The following is an 18,289-nucleotide window of genomic DNA, read 5'->3' on the forward strand; positions in this document are numbered from 1 at the left end:
CGAACCCACGACCTCCTGCATACCGGGCGAGGTAGTTAACATCTCGCCAACGCGGCACCCCTGCCGTAAGACGACAGCCAAAGAAGGCCGAGTCTGGTGTTCGTTGTTGCTGTGTTTACCAATCATCGAGGCGGTGGCTCTCTCGGAGCCCGGCACGACGGAGTGCGGCACGGCGAGTGTGAACGCCTCGTTGTGGTTCCCGTCCGACTCCTCCTTGCGCCAGATTTTGAACTCGCCCAGGGAGCCCCAGCCCGTCGAGAGACCCACATAGTTCACCCGCAGCGGACGGGGAGCCTGCCAGCGCACCATCACCGTCTCGGGTGATGGCAGCTGCCCACGGCCAACCTGCGTGACGACGTGACGGCAAGGCAGCGAGGAGAGGTCGGCGGAAGAGAGCGGGAGCACCGGGAACGATGTTACATTGTGATGCTGCGTTGGCAGTGGTGCACAAACAATGAGTACTATAACTTCACCACGTTCGTCAATAAAATTATGGTCCTAAAAGTGAATATGTATAATATAGAATGTTAAATTTCAGGTAATAGCCAGTAAAGAGAATGTTGATTTCTTTTTTGATATATCAGGATTATACAGTGAGAATACAATTTTTTATTAGTTTGAATGACTTTAAGTTTATTTTTAGGAACATCAAAGACTTTGGCTCTAACCCTGAATGTTTTTTCCATCCTTAAATTTTGTATCCTTAAAATCTCAATTCCTCCATCCTGCATACATTTTATGTTGTGATGGGTTTTCTCATCATTCGCACATGCAAATGATCGTTGCCTTTAGGCAAGCACCATCGTGTAAAGCCAAGTCTGCTCCATATATGGAGCTCCCAGAGACACGTGGCAGCAGGGACTATTGATGACTGCAATGTGCTGAGGAGTTCTGATGAGGACTAAACCTGTGTACAGTTGCATCCAAGTTTCACTGCTGCCATGTCTTTTTTGAGCTGGTGTTCTGGATAAGGCCGAGAGCTATTGTACACACAATGTTGCACAGCCTTTATGAGTTCATACGCCTATTCCCCGTCCTGCTACACCCGTGCTATTGCAGAAAATATTCTGCGCGTGACTTTTGAATCACGCCAACCCATGGAACGGAAAACAAAACCACCCCAGAGTTTCAGTTTGTTTGCTTCGGCCAGATTTTCTTGCTTTAACAATGCAGAGTGGTCTGGAAAGCCAATAGCGACAAGGGGCTAAATGTATACAGGTAGTCAGTGACTTACAATGGAGATGCGTTACGACGACCCCATCGTAAGTCGAAAATATCGTAAGTCGAAAATGGCCTAGCCTACCCAGGTGTCTTAAAGAATGGTGATAATTTAGCAAAACAGAGCAATTTACAGTACCGTACTGTATAAACTATATGCGTACAGTACATCCCGGCAGCGTCCTAATGTACAGTATCGTACCTCGTATGCTGCTGTGTTTTCCTGCCGCGCGAAATGTTAAATATTTGACAAGTTTGTCATATCGCTATCGCCATCGTAAGATCGAAATATTGTAAGTCGTGCAATCGTAAGTTGGAGACTACCTGTATTTGAATTTATATGCGGAGATAAACTATAACTGAATATAATAATTTTTTATTTTACCAGGTAAGGCCCACTGAGCTATACAGCTCTTTTTAAGAAGCATCCTGGCCACAAATGATAGCTCAACAAAGTGGCTTATCATGTGGAAATTGAAAGCAGCCAAATAATCTAAATGCATGATTCTACGGAGAAAAATCCACGCGACCATGGGAAGAGAAAGAACACGCAAATTCCAAACATGCAGCAGGCGTCAGGGTCGGGCTCGAACCCACGACCTCCTGCATACCAGGCGAGGCAGTTCACATCTCGTAACCGGGGGCGCCCCCTGGCCACGTAACGCTCTCACCTGCACCAGACCGTCAGCCCAGCTGACCCAAAAAGTGCGGAATTCGTCCCAGGAGAGGAGGTCGGGGGTCGCGGCAGAGGCGAGCGCCGGGCCGGAGCGCCCCACGGCGATCCAGCTGCGGGTGTTGTGCTGCCCCCCGAGGACGAGCTCCAGCATGTCGGGCGAGTCGGCGTGCGTCGGCGCCAGCGCCAGACGCGCGTCGTTGTGCGCCTTCACGGCCAGCGCGAAGTGGGTGATGCGTGCCGGCTTCTGCACGTACTGGTACTCGTACTTGTTCGGCGTCGAGATGTGGATGTGCTCTGGGAGCCGGGAATGGACGGCGGGCCCCGTTGGCCAAAAAAAATGTTAGCTGACGATGGATTTTTACTTTTGTATTTTTTCGAACTACAAATTTTTTTTTTGTTTTACCAGATAAGGCCCACTGAGCTATTTAGTTGTTTTCAGAAGCGACCTAGCTAAAAATGATAGCTCAACGAAGTGGCTTATCACATGGACATTTATTGCAGCCAAATACTCTAAATGCATGTTGAGTTTAAAATGTGGAAGGAAAAACCGGAGGACACGGAGAAAAATCCACACTACCATGGGGAGAGAGACATGCAAACTCCAAATATACAGGCATCAGTGTTGGGATCGAGCCCACAACTTTCTGTACACCAAGCGAGGTAGTGAACATTTAACCACCACAGTGCTCTAAAATATGTTTTTGTCAGCAAAAGTCAGTCGGTATCCATTGATCTATCCAGGAAATGAAATAAAACCCCATTGATGCACACGAAACAACATGGTTTCATTCGCAAAAGGCCAGGGGTTACATGAAGCCATTTGAAATGCACAGAATATTTATTTTAAATGTTTTAAATATAAAGATGTTAATATATTCGTGAATCGCACTGCGCTAGATGACGTTTTGAGCAATGGTCCATCTTCATCTCTCTGCCGTGTCGATGGGGCATTGCCTGAAATGTTTCCTAATATGTGTGTTCCATTTTGAGCAGTGTTATTGACGAAATGTGGTGACGATTTTTTTTATTTGTGCATCCAACGTAATTTCTTTTCGTAACAATAATAATGACACATACATTCTGCATTCATGCTGTTCTTATAGCACGGAAGCTATTACGAAGGTGCTAAGCTTACGTCTTCGTAAGCTTCACGGAACATTTCCAACTACGAGCCCTCTCCACGCTCCAATGCAACATCTCAAAGGCGATCGATTAATGCTCACCGTTGGGACAGAAGAATACGCTGTATGTGTACTCCCTTGGCATGCCTTCAGCCTGCATTCAGGAAGAGAAAATCAACAGAACCAGCACAAATATAAATTTAAACCAGGCTCTGTGGTAGCGGTGGGTTGTGGACATACTGATAATATTAACATGGTTGAAATTGCATTTAATCAAATTATCATGGTGGGGAAGTAGTACAAATTTAATAGACACTAACTTAATATAACTTTTATTTTATGAGAAAATCCAAAAATAATTTTGTCAAGGACATAACAACTGGTTCTGAAAGCGAAAAAGGTTCCAGGCCAAATAAGACCATAAAAATCAAAATGTACATTTGAGAAATTCCCCCGTGCTTCTCGGTTGAACCACGTGTTGTTAAGCATGATGTCCAACGTTTCTCTCCACGTGCTGGGAGCTCTTTCAGGAACAGCATAAAAAAAACAAAGAAGCCCCCGGCTTTTGGAGATGAACGTCAGACATCGGGCCCAACAACACATGGCACAGCCCAAAAACGCATCGGAGAGCTGTGCAGCACGACTTTAAAAACCAACTCAGCCAAATAAAAACCTTAAACTCGATCCTGAATCGCACAGGTAGCCAGTGTGATAACTTCACTGTAATAACCGTCATGTGTTGTGGTCTTTGCGTGCAACGTGAGGCTCCATTGTGGCGAGATATCAACTACCTCGCCTGGTGTACAGGAGGGCGTGGGTTTTATCTCGACAATGACAATGCCTGTATATTTGGAGTTTGCATGTTCTCCTCGTGGTCACGTGGACTTTTCTCCGGGTCATCCAGTTTTTTCCCTCCACGTTTAGAAAGTATTTGGCTGCTATAAATTTCCACATGATAAGCCACTTCGTTGAGTGATCATTTGTAGCCAGGTCGCTTCTGAAAAAGAGCTCTATAAGCTGAGTGGGTCTTACCTGGTAAAATAAAAAATAGTTTAAAATAATTTAGTTCAGTGTTCTTCACTAATCTTCAGAGGGTGGTCACTTTCGCCGATAAGACATCAGTGTGAGGGCCGATACACATTTAAAGCCATTGGCTTTGACAATACACAAAAATGCGTTTTCACATTTTGTGCATTGTCGGGGGCCGCACGTCAGGGGCCGCACTAAAGGCCACTAGGGGCTGCCAGTGGCCAGCGGGCCTTGCAATGAAGAACACTGGTTTATAATAATTGGTTTTTTACCCTTCTATCTGGCAACAAAACTGACACCTTTTTTTTTTACAAGGAGTCATGTTTGCATAGACCACAATACCTGCAGTATGAGAGCTCGGGGTAAGCATGAGATTCCAATGGTGTAAATGCTTACCCCAAGCTCTCATACTCTGATGGTGCATTGTCCTTGAGTTGTGCGCCTTTTGGCGTCATTTGGTCCAACACCATGTGAGACTAGGCTCGAAGGAAAGCTGTCTCGGGTGTGGACCAATCAACTTCAAGGACAGTGCATATATTATCAGAGTTATGTTTTTTGTTTGCATTATGGCTGCAGGTATTGTGGTCTATGCAAACATGACTCCTTGTAAAAAAAAGTTGTCAGTTTTGTTGCCAGATAGAAGGGTAAAAAACCAATTATCATATTTTTTACTGGCAAATGAGGTTCCAATGGTGTAAACACTGGTTTAGTTAGTGTGGTGGTGGTGCTGCGGTGCGTACCTCCACCAAGACGCTGCGCATGATGTAGTCGAGGCCCATGGGCGTTCGTCGCTCAGGCGCCACCTCCTCCACGTACTTGGCGCCCTTGAGCGTCTGCGCCCCCTCCTCGCAGCAGCTCGCCTCGCCGTACGCAAACGCTCGCGCTGCAGGCGCCGAACAAACAGTCGTTACAATACAAATGCAACCTATAAAAAATAGATATAAAAGGCAACGTTTCAGGCAGCGGCCCTTTTTCATGGCACGTAATTGTTTGGTTCATTGTGTCTGTACACCACTGTCACCACAGGATCACCGAATAACCTATCGTTACAACGGATAGGTCAGTTTGAATGCACGTATGTTTTGGAACACCTTTTGTTTAATGTGCTATATGTATGTAACGTGTAGACACCTGTGATGTTAGTCTGTCCCAGCTCAGCAAAGGAGAGCACCAGCGACGTTGTCTTGGTTTCGTCGGCCTCCACGCACATCTTGCGGGTCAGATGCTGCTTCCCGTGGTGGCCCACAAACTTCACACCCTTGGGGACGGTCACCTTGACGTGCACCTGCATTGACAAGCCAACAACAAAAGAGGTCACCAAACATCAGCCCTGATCTATCAACTGCTTGGACGAAGGCCTCCTCCTCGCGCTGACGCCACCTGTCCGGCACCAGGACTGATCGCATTGCTCCATCTCCACAGTGGTCATCCTTCCAGGCGAGTCCAATTTTACGGCTGCCATTCCATTACCAGTCTCGTCCATCGGCCGTTATCCATTTTAGAGATGCCCTCCTCAAGCCAACTTACTTTCTAAACCTCACATTCCTATTTCTGTCTCTCAGTGTACTTCCCAGCACGCATCTTTGTACGTTTACTTGTGTTCTTTTCGCGAAAATGTATTCAAACATAATAACCGTACAGTTAAAAATGTCACCGTTTTGTTTTCTATAAGGCTATTGACGTTAAATAGTTCAAACTATTTTAAAGCAGTGACATTTCATCCAGTTTTATGGTCAGCATGTGTGTGGAGAAAGGAAAATGGGAAGAAGCCACATTCTGTGATGTCGTCTTTTTAATCAGGTGAGAGCCAATTTAAATCAATTAAATCTTGCAAACAGCAGGAAATATTTCGCCAGCAACTAAAGGTTTCACGACTGTCATTAACATTACAAATAAAAAATGTTGTTACGTTAAATTATTTATTTCACATTATGGCAATGATAACATTTGAAACTGACACAATCTTTTATGACTTAAATGTATAAACTGTGGTAATTAAAATACTGGCTGTGTCAGTTGATGGCATCCTCTGCCACCTTTAGTCTCCGCCCTTTGTCAATCCACTTCTGGACAAAGGCCTCCTCACGCCGTAACATTTGTGTAAGTTCCTTGACCATACTTCACCACACTGGTCAGTTCGCGGTGTTAAAGTGGGGGGGGGGGGGGGACATTCAGAACTGGTTCAGATGTCACTCCCCGCCGGTGTGACCCACAACTGGGAATCGACGCCACAGCTCCAGGTGAATGCACGTGTTCATCGGGGCGGGGGAACGCTGCGGGCGCAGCGCTAACGACGATCGATGCTCACCTCGGCGCAGAGGGGCATGTAGTTGTGGACGGTGAGCGGCACCTTGGCCTGCTCGCCGCGGATGAGCGCGTACGGTAGCGTGAAGTCCACGAAGAAGGGCTTAAACGTGCGCAGGGAACGGGCGGGCGCCAGGCCAAGGCCCTGCGCTGGAGAAATGGCGAGGGCCTCGGCCACCCAGCTGGTGATCGAGTCCGGCACCTCCACCTGCAGCCGTGCCTCCCCCGTCGCCGCGCTGGGCAAGGTGAGCAAGGTGGACAAGGCGAGCAAGTTAAATTTCGATTGAAAGCCTTGGTGACTGCCGGGATTCATCTTCTTGGTTCTTTCGGTAAAGTCACGTAGAAGGGAAGTAATAAAATAATAAAAATAAAACGTAATAAAATAATTCTCACGACGTTTCGGCCACAACGCAAGCAGCCGTCCTCAGGTGAAGACCAGGTCTGTCGGGGAGACAGCGTCTGAAATTTCAGACGCTGTTTGCGTTGTGGCCGAAACGTCGTGAGAATTATTTTATCATGTTTAATTTGTATTATTTTATTACTTCCCTTCTACGTGACTTTACCGAAAGAACCAAGAAGAAGGTGAGCAAGGGCAGGGGCGAGGGTGGGTGGAGGCTCACGATTGCTGGCACTGTGAGTCGTGATCGCGTCTCGCGATTTCTGCTCTAATTGTGACGACGCTGTCGTAGCTCTCCAATGTGTTTTTTGGGTTGTACCGCGTCCGTTGTGTGCGGCATGATGTCGTTCAACTTGCCAGGAGCATCTTTAGGGCACTGGAGCTGAAGAAGCTTCAAAACGCTTGCGGTGAAACGTCGGATATCATGCCGAACAACACTCGGTAACAACCCGAAAATAAACAGCACAATCTTAATTTGAAGCTTTCGTGACTGCAGGAATCCATACTCTCTGGTTCTTTCGGTAAAGTCACGTAGGTAGAAAAAAGAAACAACACAACACACAAATACAACCTACGCGGTAACACTGTCACCTTTATGAAAGCAAATTGCCCTCTAGTAATGGTTCTTCCACTGCAAAATAAAGTGCCGTGTCGTGTTTAGAATCATGCCTTGCGAGTTTTTAGTTTGAAAAAAATATATAAATGTTAGGTCAAGTATTACAAATTGGAATGACAGGTTTTTTTTGTACTTTTAACAGTTCACATTTAAAATGACAACATTTGTATATGTAGTGATATAAAACGCAGTTATTAGAGTAGTCAGTTCTTTGACTTTTTTATTCCCCCCGCCACCACCACCACCCCGTGCGATCTGGTCTTGCAAAATTTCCGTTACCTGGTGTTGAAGCAGTGCCAGATCCAGGTCTCGGGGAAAAACGTTCGCTTTCGTTTATCAGCCCTGCCAACGAAAGCGACGCACTGCTGTCAAAGTGGTGATTCACCGCACGGTGCCACAGCACAACAGCTGCTGCAAGGCTGTACGCTCGCACTCCACAGGAACTCCCGCAGTGTTAACTTACAGCGTTTCCTGCCGAAGTCGATTCAACTCGCACGTTCCACGCAAGGACAAATGCTCTCGGGATCAGGTTGCACGATCGCACCAAAGACACGCCAAAGTCCTCTACAGTGTGAGCGAAACTTACAGTTTATTGGGGCAGCACCTAATAGTGACGGGACCGTTATAGAAACTGCGTGAACAGAAGCAATGATGTGAACGAAATTAATAAGCGGCAATACGGCATCCCGTATCGTGAACATTTTCGAACTGACACGTACGTGTATGTATGTTGAACTTCTTTCGCACTGTACATCGCCAACCGTGCTGATCGGAGGTGCTTGGGAAGGACAACAAATCTGTACTGTGCACGGAAATTATTCCCAAAGTGACTAAATTGGAATGTGCTAAATGAAAACGATCAAGGTATCGTCAGTTCCCCCCACCCCTGATCTCTTCCACGTATTGCCGCCACAGCGCCGATCTCAATTTTCCACTTTAGTCGTGGCTACGCGACGAAGACCATCGCCAGCGTGCGAGCACACGAGCAAAAACACCATCGCCGTTCTCCGCGGGTACCAACGGCGACAGTCCGCGCACCTGGAGGCCGCACGGCCGTGTGCGGTGGCAGAGAAGAAGGCGCCGGTGTGCGGCTGGAAAGCGGGCCCGGCCTCCTCCGTGAACATGCCGCCATTCTGCCGGTGGTTGAGCCTCACGATGTCCGTCATGACCGTCAGACCGGCCTCCTGCGTGCCAGAGGAGTGGGCGGTGCAGGACGTGCCGGCCTCAGTTCCCCCCGCTCGCACAACCGTTTTGAATGCCGCTGTGGATTTGGGAAGCTGCGCCTGATGCGTCGTTGTCCCGAGCCATTTCATTGAGTGCTTATTATTATAATGATATGATCATGGAAATGATTTACTTGATTAAAAGCCTGAGTCTCAGTGCTCGCCTTCGGGAGGGTCCTGTGTTGGTTGATAATATAAACGTGACTTTGGGTTCTTGTGGGAGGACAATTTGAGTTCACGGGAGAAAACCCACACTTGTTGGGAGGTGATATTCAACACTGCCAGCTCCTGGCCACCTTGCCTACATCACCCGAGTAAATCCTGATTGGCCGGTCACTCATCCAAAGCACTTAATCAGTCTCGGGCCTGCTTAACACTCTGCGGTGTGTACAACTTGCAGAGGCCAAGCCTATAACGCCTGGTATGTCCTGGGAGTCTCCCTTTTGAAATAAATATACCATGCTCAATGCTCAACGATGCCCAAACGGCCGCGATCTGATGTAATTGGACGCACGTAGGGAGATTTTTGTTTTGTTTCGTAAGCCGCACATTTTGTGCGTGAACAATTTAAGCGGAGGCTTGATGACCTATCGGCGGTGCACGCTGCGGACCACGCAGGAAGCAACTTGGCGCACTCCTGAGCGCTGCGTAACAAATCAGCGGTGCGGTGGACTCACAGTGAAGGCAAAGCGCGCGTCCTTGGTGATGTCCCAGTGCCAGGGGAAGATGGAGGAGCGGCGCCGACGGGAGGAGATCCCCGGCCACCAGAAGTGGCTGTCCTCCTTCGATGTGCCGTACGACTCGCTCACGTCGAACTCCGCCAGTTCCTTAAACACCTGCGGCAAGACAGATAGAGAGGTTGTAAACCCTGCTCGTATTTCGGTCGTCGATTGTCTCTGTGCCATTCTTGAAATGTATTAGCAATACTGCAACATTTTAATTGATGCAACGGCCGCTTGCGCACTTTGTGCCTGAAATCAGGGACCTTTGTTTGACTGTGGCTCGTTGTGAATTGGTTTGCCCCATTTGAAACGAATGTGGATTGTTCATGTCCACAGTAGAGCAATGTATTCCGGATAACACTGCTTTAACCCATTATAGAGGATTGCGAAGTTAAAATACAGTCCCCAGCATCTATGCGTTATTATAGAATATGTAATTTGACATCACAGCCAAGATATAAAGCCCTAGACTAAATCCATGAGCAGAATATATATTCTGCGCCTTACTGACGAAGAAACCGCTTTACCCAAAATAACTTTTGCGGTGATAAAAATGCGAAAATCCGGACGTTGTAATGCCACTCAAAATTAATTGACAGTACATCCGCCAGGAGTGTGCGTGGGTTTCAAAAGATCTGCGCATGTGCAGCCACCTTCTCCTTGGAGAGCTGATATCCAGGCTTGAGCAAGTGAACGCTCTTGTCCACGGCGGCCACGCAAGCGCACGAGCCCTTCGCCGCTCGCACCACGATGTCCACTTTGTCTCCAGGCGATGTCTCGTTCTGCGATAACTCCAGTGAGACCTAACCAGGGAATCGTGGGAAACGCCCCCTTTATTTTCTCCGATTAAACCCCGTCCCGTTCTGATGACGTAAATGTGCATCATCAAAATGAAACCGGTATAAAAATGCAACAACTTTATCGGGAGGGCGTGTGGCACAGTTTGGCTCCAGCTATCATAGAGTGCGGTTGTGTCGTTTCAGTTCCCTCCGGTGAGTACAATGTCTTTAAAAACAACGGCGCTATGCCTCTCTTTCTACTTCTTCCCTTGCACTGACCCACTCTGGAATTCCCTTCCATCTTCTAAACTAAACTTTTCTTATTTTACCGGGCAAGGCCCACTGAGCTCTTTTTCATAAGCGACCTGGCCACAAATGATAGCTCAACGAAGTGGCTTATCATGTGGAAATGTATTGCAGCCAAATTCTCTAAACGCACCTTTCTAAATGGGGTGCGGAAAAAGCAGAGGACCCGGAGAAAAATCCACATGACCACGGGGAGAAGATGCAAACTCCAAATATAAAGCAGGCGTCAGGGTCAGGATCGAATCCGCGACCTCCTGCCTACCATGGGAGGCAGTTAACATCTCGCCACCGCAGCGCCCCTCCGGAACAAAGGTGTTTCACCCCTTATCGATCACAACTTCAATGGCATCCGTTTGTTTCTGGCCGCTTGGAATATTTGGGGCCTTAGGGGGGGTCCATGTGCTCAGCAACTGTGAAAATAATTAATTAATAAACGTGCCTCGTTCTCGAAGCTGGGCTTGACGGGTATCTGCACGCTGTCAGCCACCCCCTCCCCGTTGGCGCGCACGTAGTAGACAAGCAGCCGGCTGGACGGGACCATGGCGTGCGTCACGGGAACGCGCAGCCACATCTCGCACACCTCCACAGGCTCCTCCACCGCTGATTTGCCGACCGACTCTGGAACCGCGGGGTGGCATATTAGCAAACAGTTGTTTTGTTAAAGCGTCATATATTTTTTTAATGTTTTGTTTTGTAAACGAACGTAAGCAACAATGACACTTTTTTTCCCGGCGTATGTGGAAGATTGAGGTACGTAATCCAGTATATCTTTAATAGTATATCTTTAATAAATAAATAAACTGTACAAATTCCAACCATTTAAAATCCAAAAATGGATGAAGGCCTCCCCACACCATATTGGGATGCCGTGGTGGCGAGATGTTAACTATCTCGCCAGGTATACAGGAGGTCGTGGGTTCGATCCTGATCCTGACCCTGACCCTGACGCCTGTATATTTGGAATTTGTATGTTCTCCCCGTGGTCGTGTGGAATTTTATCCAGGGCCTCTGGTTTTTCCCTCCAAGTTTAGAAACGGCATGCATTTACAGTATTTGGCTGCTATAAATGTCCACGTGATAAGCCACCTCATTGTGGCCAGATTGCTTCTGAAAAGAGCTATATCGCTCAGTGGGCCTTCTCTATTAAATAAAATAAAAGTTTAGTTTTCTAGTTTAGTTTGATATTAGCCATGGTCGTTTTTGACCATATTTCACCATGCTGGCTAGTACGGGTTGGTGTTGGGGGGAGGGGGGGAGGGGGACAACATCAGTTCAAATATCACCTTTAAATGAGTAAATAGTAGGACCCACATTTATAAAGCCTCTCTCTAAGTCCCTTAAGTTGGGAGCCAGGGTGGTGACAGTGAAGCAGAGTGTGACGTGGCTGATTGCCATCAAACCCACGCGTTAGCTCCTGGCACGTTAACATTTTGAAACAAAAAAAAAGCTTTTCCAACTACAGTCGTAGCCACACGCAACCAATGTTTGGAGAAAGAAATCAAACTTGTCAACTTCACCAAATGGTTTTTCCACAAGGTTCATATTCGTGGTCTAATTATTACTCAATGACTTTTTTAACCTTAAGAAAATATACTATGCCTTATCTACCCTGGAAAGCCTCAAACGAGTCTAAAGACTAATTTCGACGAGTGTCTTGCTTTGGGAGTTTTACCAATTTCTGATGAATTATGATTGTGTATTCTAAGAAAACAGTACACAGAAAAAACAGATAAATACGACACACATACACTATCATTGGAAATTCATGCTTTGTACCATGTGGAATACAGTATCTTTTTTTACAAATACCCAACAATGATATTTTGTATACTCTTTGGTTCTTTCGGTAGTAAACCACAAATATGAACCTTGTGGGAAAAACATTTGGTGAAGTTGACAAGTTTAATTTCTTTCTAAAAACATTGGTTGCATGTGGCTACGACCGGAGTTGGAAAAGCTTTTTTTTTACCGAAAGAACCAAAGAGTATGGATTCCTGCAGTCACGAAAGCTTAAAATCAATGATATTTTGACCATCCCTGTTGGTAACCTATAACCAAACCACCTGGAATGTGCCTCATCTTGTCTGATCTCAGAAGCTAAGCAGGTTTTAACATGGATGGTGCTTGTATGGGCAACCACCATGCACATATGGTAAAGGCTGCTTCGGGCTAGGCTATGGGCAGCAAAGGCCAGTGCAGCCAAAGCCAATGTTGCACCGTACTATGCTCCCACATCTATGCACCTTCTGCCGTCACCATCTCACACTGACCACGGATAGGTGTAACTCCGATTAATGGAGTGACCCAGTGAAACAGTCATATTTCGGAACATGCGGTGGAGCAGCTGTGGCACCAGTGGTTAGCACACTGCGCCACGAACAGAGCGAGCAACCCGAATTCGATTTCTGGCCACAACAAACATCAGTGGCGAGCGACATCTGAACCAGTCCTGGGCCTCCCGATTCACCAAACGACACTGACCAGCATGGTGAAGTACGGTCAAGCAACCGCCACGACACCGCACAGCGGTGGGGAGGCCCTGAACGTATGCACGTTGAACTTCTTTCGTGCCGCACGTAGCCAACCGTGCTAACCGGAGGCGAGCCTCGTCACGCGGCAGCAGATCGACAGGCAAGGGCCGTCACACGCACGTGCGGGCGAAGCGGCAGCGCCCTGGCTGCACTCCGTACCCGCCTGCTCCTGTGACCCGCGAGTGACGTCGGCATTCTTGTCGAAGACGAGGGCGTCCCGACGACGGCGGCGCGGCGGCGGGGGGAGCCGGGCCCCGGGATCGGCGCCGGCGGCGGCCGGCACGGCGGACCCCGGGGGGCTCTGCGCGCCGGACTGGACGATGTTGCCGCGAGCCGCCACCTCGTAGTGAAGCGAGACGTTGCAGGGGCAAGTGGACCTGATCGCCACCTTTGCTTCCTCGCCCACCTGGTAACGTCGGTTTGCAGGTTTTTTTTTTTACGATCGAGAATAACTCGGGCACGAACCACTCATTTACCTGAATGTGTGTGTGTGTGTATGTATGCATGTACGTCGAACTTCTTTCGCGCCGTACGTAGCCAACCATCCGAATCGGAGGTGTACAGGTATGTACCTGTGTGAACGAGTATGTGCATATAAATGCATGCACGCGCTTGTTTTTTTTGCAGAATTAATCAATAGTGTATTTAAAAACGTGAAATCACTCTCTATTTATATATTACTTTAGATTTTTTTTTTACATCTGACTTTTATTTATTCATACAAGTAGCTTGAAACAGGCACACTACTTCTGTTGCATGTGGAGTGCATACTCGGTATTTATCGTGCGCGAACGAAGGTGCGTGTTGCCCTCGATGGGATGTTTTCACCTTGAGCGGTGCGGCCGGAGGCTGGAGCTGCAGGTGACATTTGCTGGGCGAGAACCAGCCGGTGATGGACATGAAGTTGGACAGGTACTGATCGCCCACCTCTCTCCCATCGATCGCCGTCACCTTCGCCTAATGGCCACACGCACAGAACCGACCGACGCATTGTTTGTCACCCACCCCCCACACCGAGAAAGCGCTCGCACGCGCGTGAGTGAGAGAGAGAGAGAAAGGTTGCGCTGGCATTGCTTGCGCACTTGTGAGCCGCGCACTTTATTCTCTCTTCATCGTCACGGATTTTTGTTTCAGGATGCATTTCCACGGGGGCAAGAATTACCAAAAAATTCAAAATCACCCCGGAATGCGTGCCCAGGTCTCGTCAGATCTAAGAAGCTAAAAGCAGGGTTTGATCCTGGATAGCGCTGCGATGGGGCGACCGCCGTGCTCAGAAGACAAGTGCAGTAGCTGCTGTGGTCAGCATGGGGCGGTGCAGCAAAATCAATTTGCTGCCTTGCACTACCGCCCACCATCACCAACCTGCACTGACCAGTGTGGTGAAGTACAGTAACGTATCCCCCCACGGCTTGAAAAGCATGGGAGAAGCACTCGTCCAGCAGTGGATTTAGACAATGGGCTGTAGATGTATTTTCCATGTAATCGCTTGTGAGCATGGTTGGATATTTTATTACGGTGTAATAATAGATTAAAATCGATATCACCATACAAGGTTGCTGATCACCCTGCCAATACAAAATAAGATTGTAAATGTTGTGGCTTGGCTCTCCAACACACCGGTGTGCTGTACTAGGAATGAATTGGCCACGTTCTGTTTACGTGACAAACCTTACTAATTGGCTGTGTTGGGTGGTGGCGGGTTTTAATGACACATTTATATATTTACACGATCTAACCCAAAAAAAACCTGTATTATGGATGATATTGGTCGTGAAAGCCTGCGTGTTAAAGAGAGCAGAATATAGATTTTAAAAATGTATATGTTTGGCCTTTCGTGATGTTTACAGAAATGGGTTCAATTGTGAAGCCATTACAATATTCATGCCACTGGATCTGTTCTCATTTGAGCAATCCATTTACAGCAAGGTCGCCGTGCGTGGAAACACATTCCCAGCATGAGTGCATTTCAGCCTTTCAGGGATAATTATTTTCACACGGTTTATTATTTTCACAGTGTACCTGAAAATTATTTTCACACTTGTCACGAGCTCTTTTTATATATGTTTTCCTTTCCACCCCCCCCGCTCCCCAATTATATTCCAATTGAGCTCTTCTCTGTTGAATGTTTAAAGAGGAACTGACAATTTCGATTTAAAGCTTTCGTGACTGCAGGGATTCATCTTCTTGGTTATTTCGGTAAAGTCACGTAGAAGGGAAGTAATAAAATAATAAAAATAAAACATAATAAAATAATTCTCACGACGTTTCGGCTACAACGCAAGCAGCCGTCCTCAGGTGAAGAATGAAACACCACCAAGCTTGGAGCGTATATTTAAGCTGGGTTGGAGGTGGAAGAAGAGCGCCTTGACAAAATAATTTGCATATCAAGAGGAATTTAGCATATTTATGGGAAATGCGTAGGAGGTGGGCGGGGGAGGTTTCAAAGTCATAATACTGACAATATATTCTAACTGTATGCTGAGATTGTTAATCTATTCCATGACATCAGGAGTTGCTTGATATAGAATGTGCTCGTACCTCCTATGTATGTATGTTTGTTTAATTTCTTTTGCACCGTACATAGCCAACTGTGCTAATCGGAGGTGCAATGATCGGTTATGTGCCCATCATACGCTTGTACAGGAGGTATTTGCGTTGTGTCATGTGACGAAGACATTTCTATTTGGAACTCTGCAGGAAGCAGTGCATCACCCTGTGGTGAAAAACAGCCCCAGAAGAGGACATGAGAAAACGACTTCTAAAGTAATTTCAAAAGGTCTCTTTAATCGACGCACCATCTAACACCCCCCAAAGAGGTGTGTGTCGCATGTCAAATCAAACGCTTATACGTCCCAGCGATGGAATTTAGCTAGCAGCTCTCCCACTATATTTTTTCACCTGATGACGATAGCTTGTGTTGCGATCGAAACGTCGTGATGTTTAAAAAAACATTTTTTTTTATCTCCGTGGCTTTACCGAAAGACCCAAAGAATATACCAAAAAAATTCACACTTTTTTGCAGTGGTTGATGACTGGGCTAATACCATCAACTTCGCGATGCTTGAAATTCCAGTTTAACCTTGGCCATCTGCTCCGATTCCAACCCAGGTTCTCTGCGGTACCAGCTCCGACTCCCGAGCCACCAGGCCACAACCACGCCACACGTTCTCTAATAAAGCACAAAGGGCAACGCTACTGACCTCCAGCCAGACATACTGGGCCATGGTGGGTATTGAGTGGATTTGAAACGCCACGATGCCATCTCGGGACACCAGCTCACTGGTGTAGATGTTGTCCTTTGCCGCGAGCTCAGCCTTGATCCGCACAGTCACGCCATCCGCAGGGCTTCCGTCCGGATATGTCACCTCCAGCTTGAGTCGAGACATTGCAATTCATTGTTAGTTTTTAACGCTTTTCAACTGAAGTTGAACGCACTGGCACTCTACCCGTCTGACCGTCTATCCATAAATAACGAGGGGGCATTATTGCTTTCATAAAGATGATCCAACAAGAACGAACCGGTGGCTATTATGGACTTTCCCTTTTGAAAACCGGCCAAATTGATCTCAATGGGTCGCCTGAAACTTGGGAGACAAAAACCAGGGCAAAATATCAACAATTTTCACATATGTAAATGAATTTTGCCCTGATGGCATAATCCCTAGTTACACGTAAAAACATTTTTACGAACACAGTATACAAGATCGTGCTGTCAACCTAAAAACTGAAATACCTGCCGCAATTAACAAAGGGATGACAGCAAATCTTCTGAAAATGTGGTATCCCTACTACTTTGTGAACACAAACCAGCGGAATTAGTCTTTTCTCAGCCTGGTGCAGGGTGCAGTCCCCAGGAAATGTGCAACGTCGGGCCAAGGTTGGCATGTGGTTGCAAACCGTTGGACCAACATTGGACCAACATTAACCCAACGTTCCATGTTTACCAGGGGTGTGTTCGATGCCGTTTTTCCTCCCCCACCTTTCCATGGTAAGGCAGCCCGGGCTTGAACTGCTTGCGTGTCTCACGCGAATACTTTATGTCCACCAGCTGCTTGTGCACCAGCGTAGAGTCATCGAACGCGATCTGCTTACTGCCGTCGCTGGCCACCACAGTGGCCCAGACGCTCAGGGCACCTCGGAAGTGCTCGGGCACGTTCGGGGGCATCAGGTCCTTGACGCAGATGTCAAAGGACGCCGCTCCATCGACCTGGGAGGCAAACGACGATGGCGGTGGAGCTCGCGGCTGGCGTCATTCAGTCCGCCACGTGACGTGTGCAGTATGATTTGAACGTGGTGAATTGCCACGTTGTTTGAGAGGTGAAGCCAATGAGACTGTGAACTCGTGAAGAGCTTACCTCGAAGGTTTTGAGGACGGGCATGCCGAGGTCCTGTCTGTAATAGCCGACTCCATTCACGGTCATGTTCACGGTGGCCTTCCCTCGCACCGGCTTCCCAAATGTGTACCTGATAAAGGAACATAATTCACAAGCTGCATTTACTCCTTACTATCTTTTTGTTTCTTCTGTGATGTAACAAACAAAAAACTTTTGCAATGCGCGTGTGACTACGTTCGTGCCGGACGTTAAAAGCAAACCTGGCCCGGACTCTTGCTTTATCGCAGACGTTTAGGTTTCTGATGAAGCTGGGAGTGCTGATATCAACTTCAAACTTTGGCAGCACTGGGGGAAAAAACATGAAAGCGAAAGGTTTTGTCTGCACCTTGAACTCACACCATTAAAATGCCCTTCATAGTTTTGAAAATTGTATTGATTCACCACCCCTTCCCTTTCCTTCTGGGAATTCAATGAATCGCTACAATTCAGGCCGACAATTCGATTTGAGAATTTATATTTTTGTTACGTTTACGTGAATGGTAGTGCCTCTATAGTGCCTGTAGAGGTGACGTGAGCCCATTACACACAACGTATACAAATCCAAACATGTAATATATTCAAGCACGCGGTCAATGCATGTATCACGAGCTTAATAACCATTCCACCCATCGTGTGCATAGATAGGGAAAATATAAAAATCCCCAGAAAAGTGCACAGTTTTGGAAAACTTGATAACCCACTCAATTGCACGGGCCACAAAGTATGTGAGAGTGGGTGGATTAAGTCGTTAAAAAAATATGAATGATCACATTCACTGTGCAGCCATCTGCGAGGAGATTACGCAAGCGGATTGTAAAGTGTCCCTTTAAGCTTGTATGCGTTATCTTAAAACACATATATACGGGTTATTTTTTTTTACAGGACACCTTTGAAATGTACAGGAGGATTATTTTTGCAGAGACACAAGCTTAACTTTTTTGTTACGCCAGATTGATTGTGGGGAGGTGGGGGGGCTTTTGGAAGAGGAGGGTGG

General features: G+C 47.1%; 1 protein-coding gene across 1 annotated transcript in view; it reads right to left on the reverse strand.

Annotated features, from left to right (window-relative positions):
* CPAMD8 (C3 and PZP like alpha-2-macroglobulin domain containing 8) overlaps positions 1-18,289 on the reverse strand; it is a 49,978-nt gene that overhangs the window by 26,813 nt on the left and 4,876 nt on the right. Inside the window, exons 9-25 of the mRNA XM_078885958.1 lie at positions 17,517-17,601; positions 17,278-17,386; positions 16,902-17,129; positions 16,123-16,293; positions 13,751-13,879; positions 13,082-13,328; positions 10,831-11,009; positions 9,960-10,109; positions 9,262-9,420; positions 8,400-8,545; positions 7,641-7,703; positions 6,353-6,584; positions 5,176-5,329; positions 4,785-4,927; positions 3,118-3,169; positions 1,890-2,188; positions 120-345 (exon numbers count right to left, since the gene is read on the reverse strand). Of these exons, the coding sequence (XP_078742084.1) occupies positions 120-345; positions 1,890-2,188; positions 3,118-3,169; positions 4,785-4,927; positions 5,176-5,329; positions 6,353-6,584; positions 7,641-7,703; positions 8,400-8,545; positions 9,262-9,420; positions 9,960-10,109; positions 10,831-11,009; positions 13,082-13,328; positions 13,751-13,879; positions 16,123-16,293; positions 16,902-17,129; positions 17,278-17,386; positions 17,517-17,601 (2,772 nt within the window). The remainder of the gene's footprint in view (positions 1-119; positions 346-1,889; positions 2,189-3,117; positions 3,170-4,784; positions 4,928-5,175; positions 5,330-6,352; positions 6,585-7,640; positions 7,704-8,399; positions 8,546-9,261; positions 9,421-9,959; positions 10,110-10,830; positions 11,010-13,081; positions 13,329-13,750; positions 13,880-16,122; positions 16,294-16,901; positions 17,130-17,277; positions 17,387-17,516; positions 17,602-18,289) is intronic.

This window comes from Lampetra fluviatilis, chromosome 3 (assembly GCF_964198595.1).
Source record: "Lampetra fluviatilis chromosome 3, kcLamFluv1.1, whole genome shotgun sequence".
Taxonomy (NCBI): Eukaryota; Metazoa; Chordata; class Hyperoartia; order Petromyzontiformes; family Petromyzontidae; genus Lampetra; species Lampetra fluviatilis.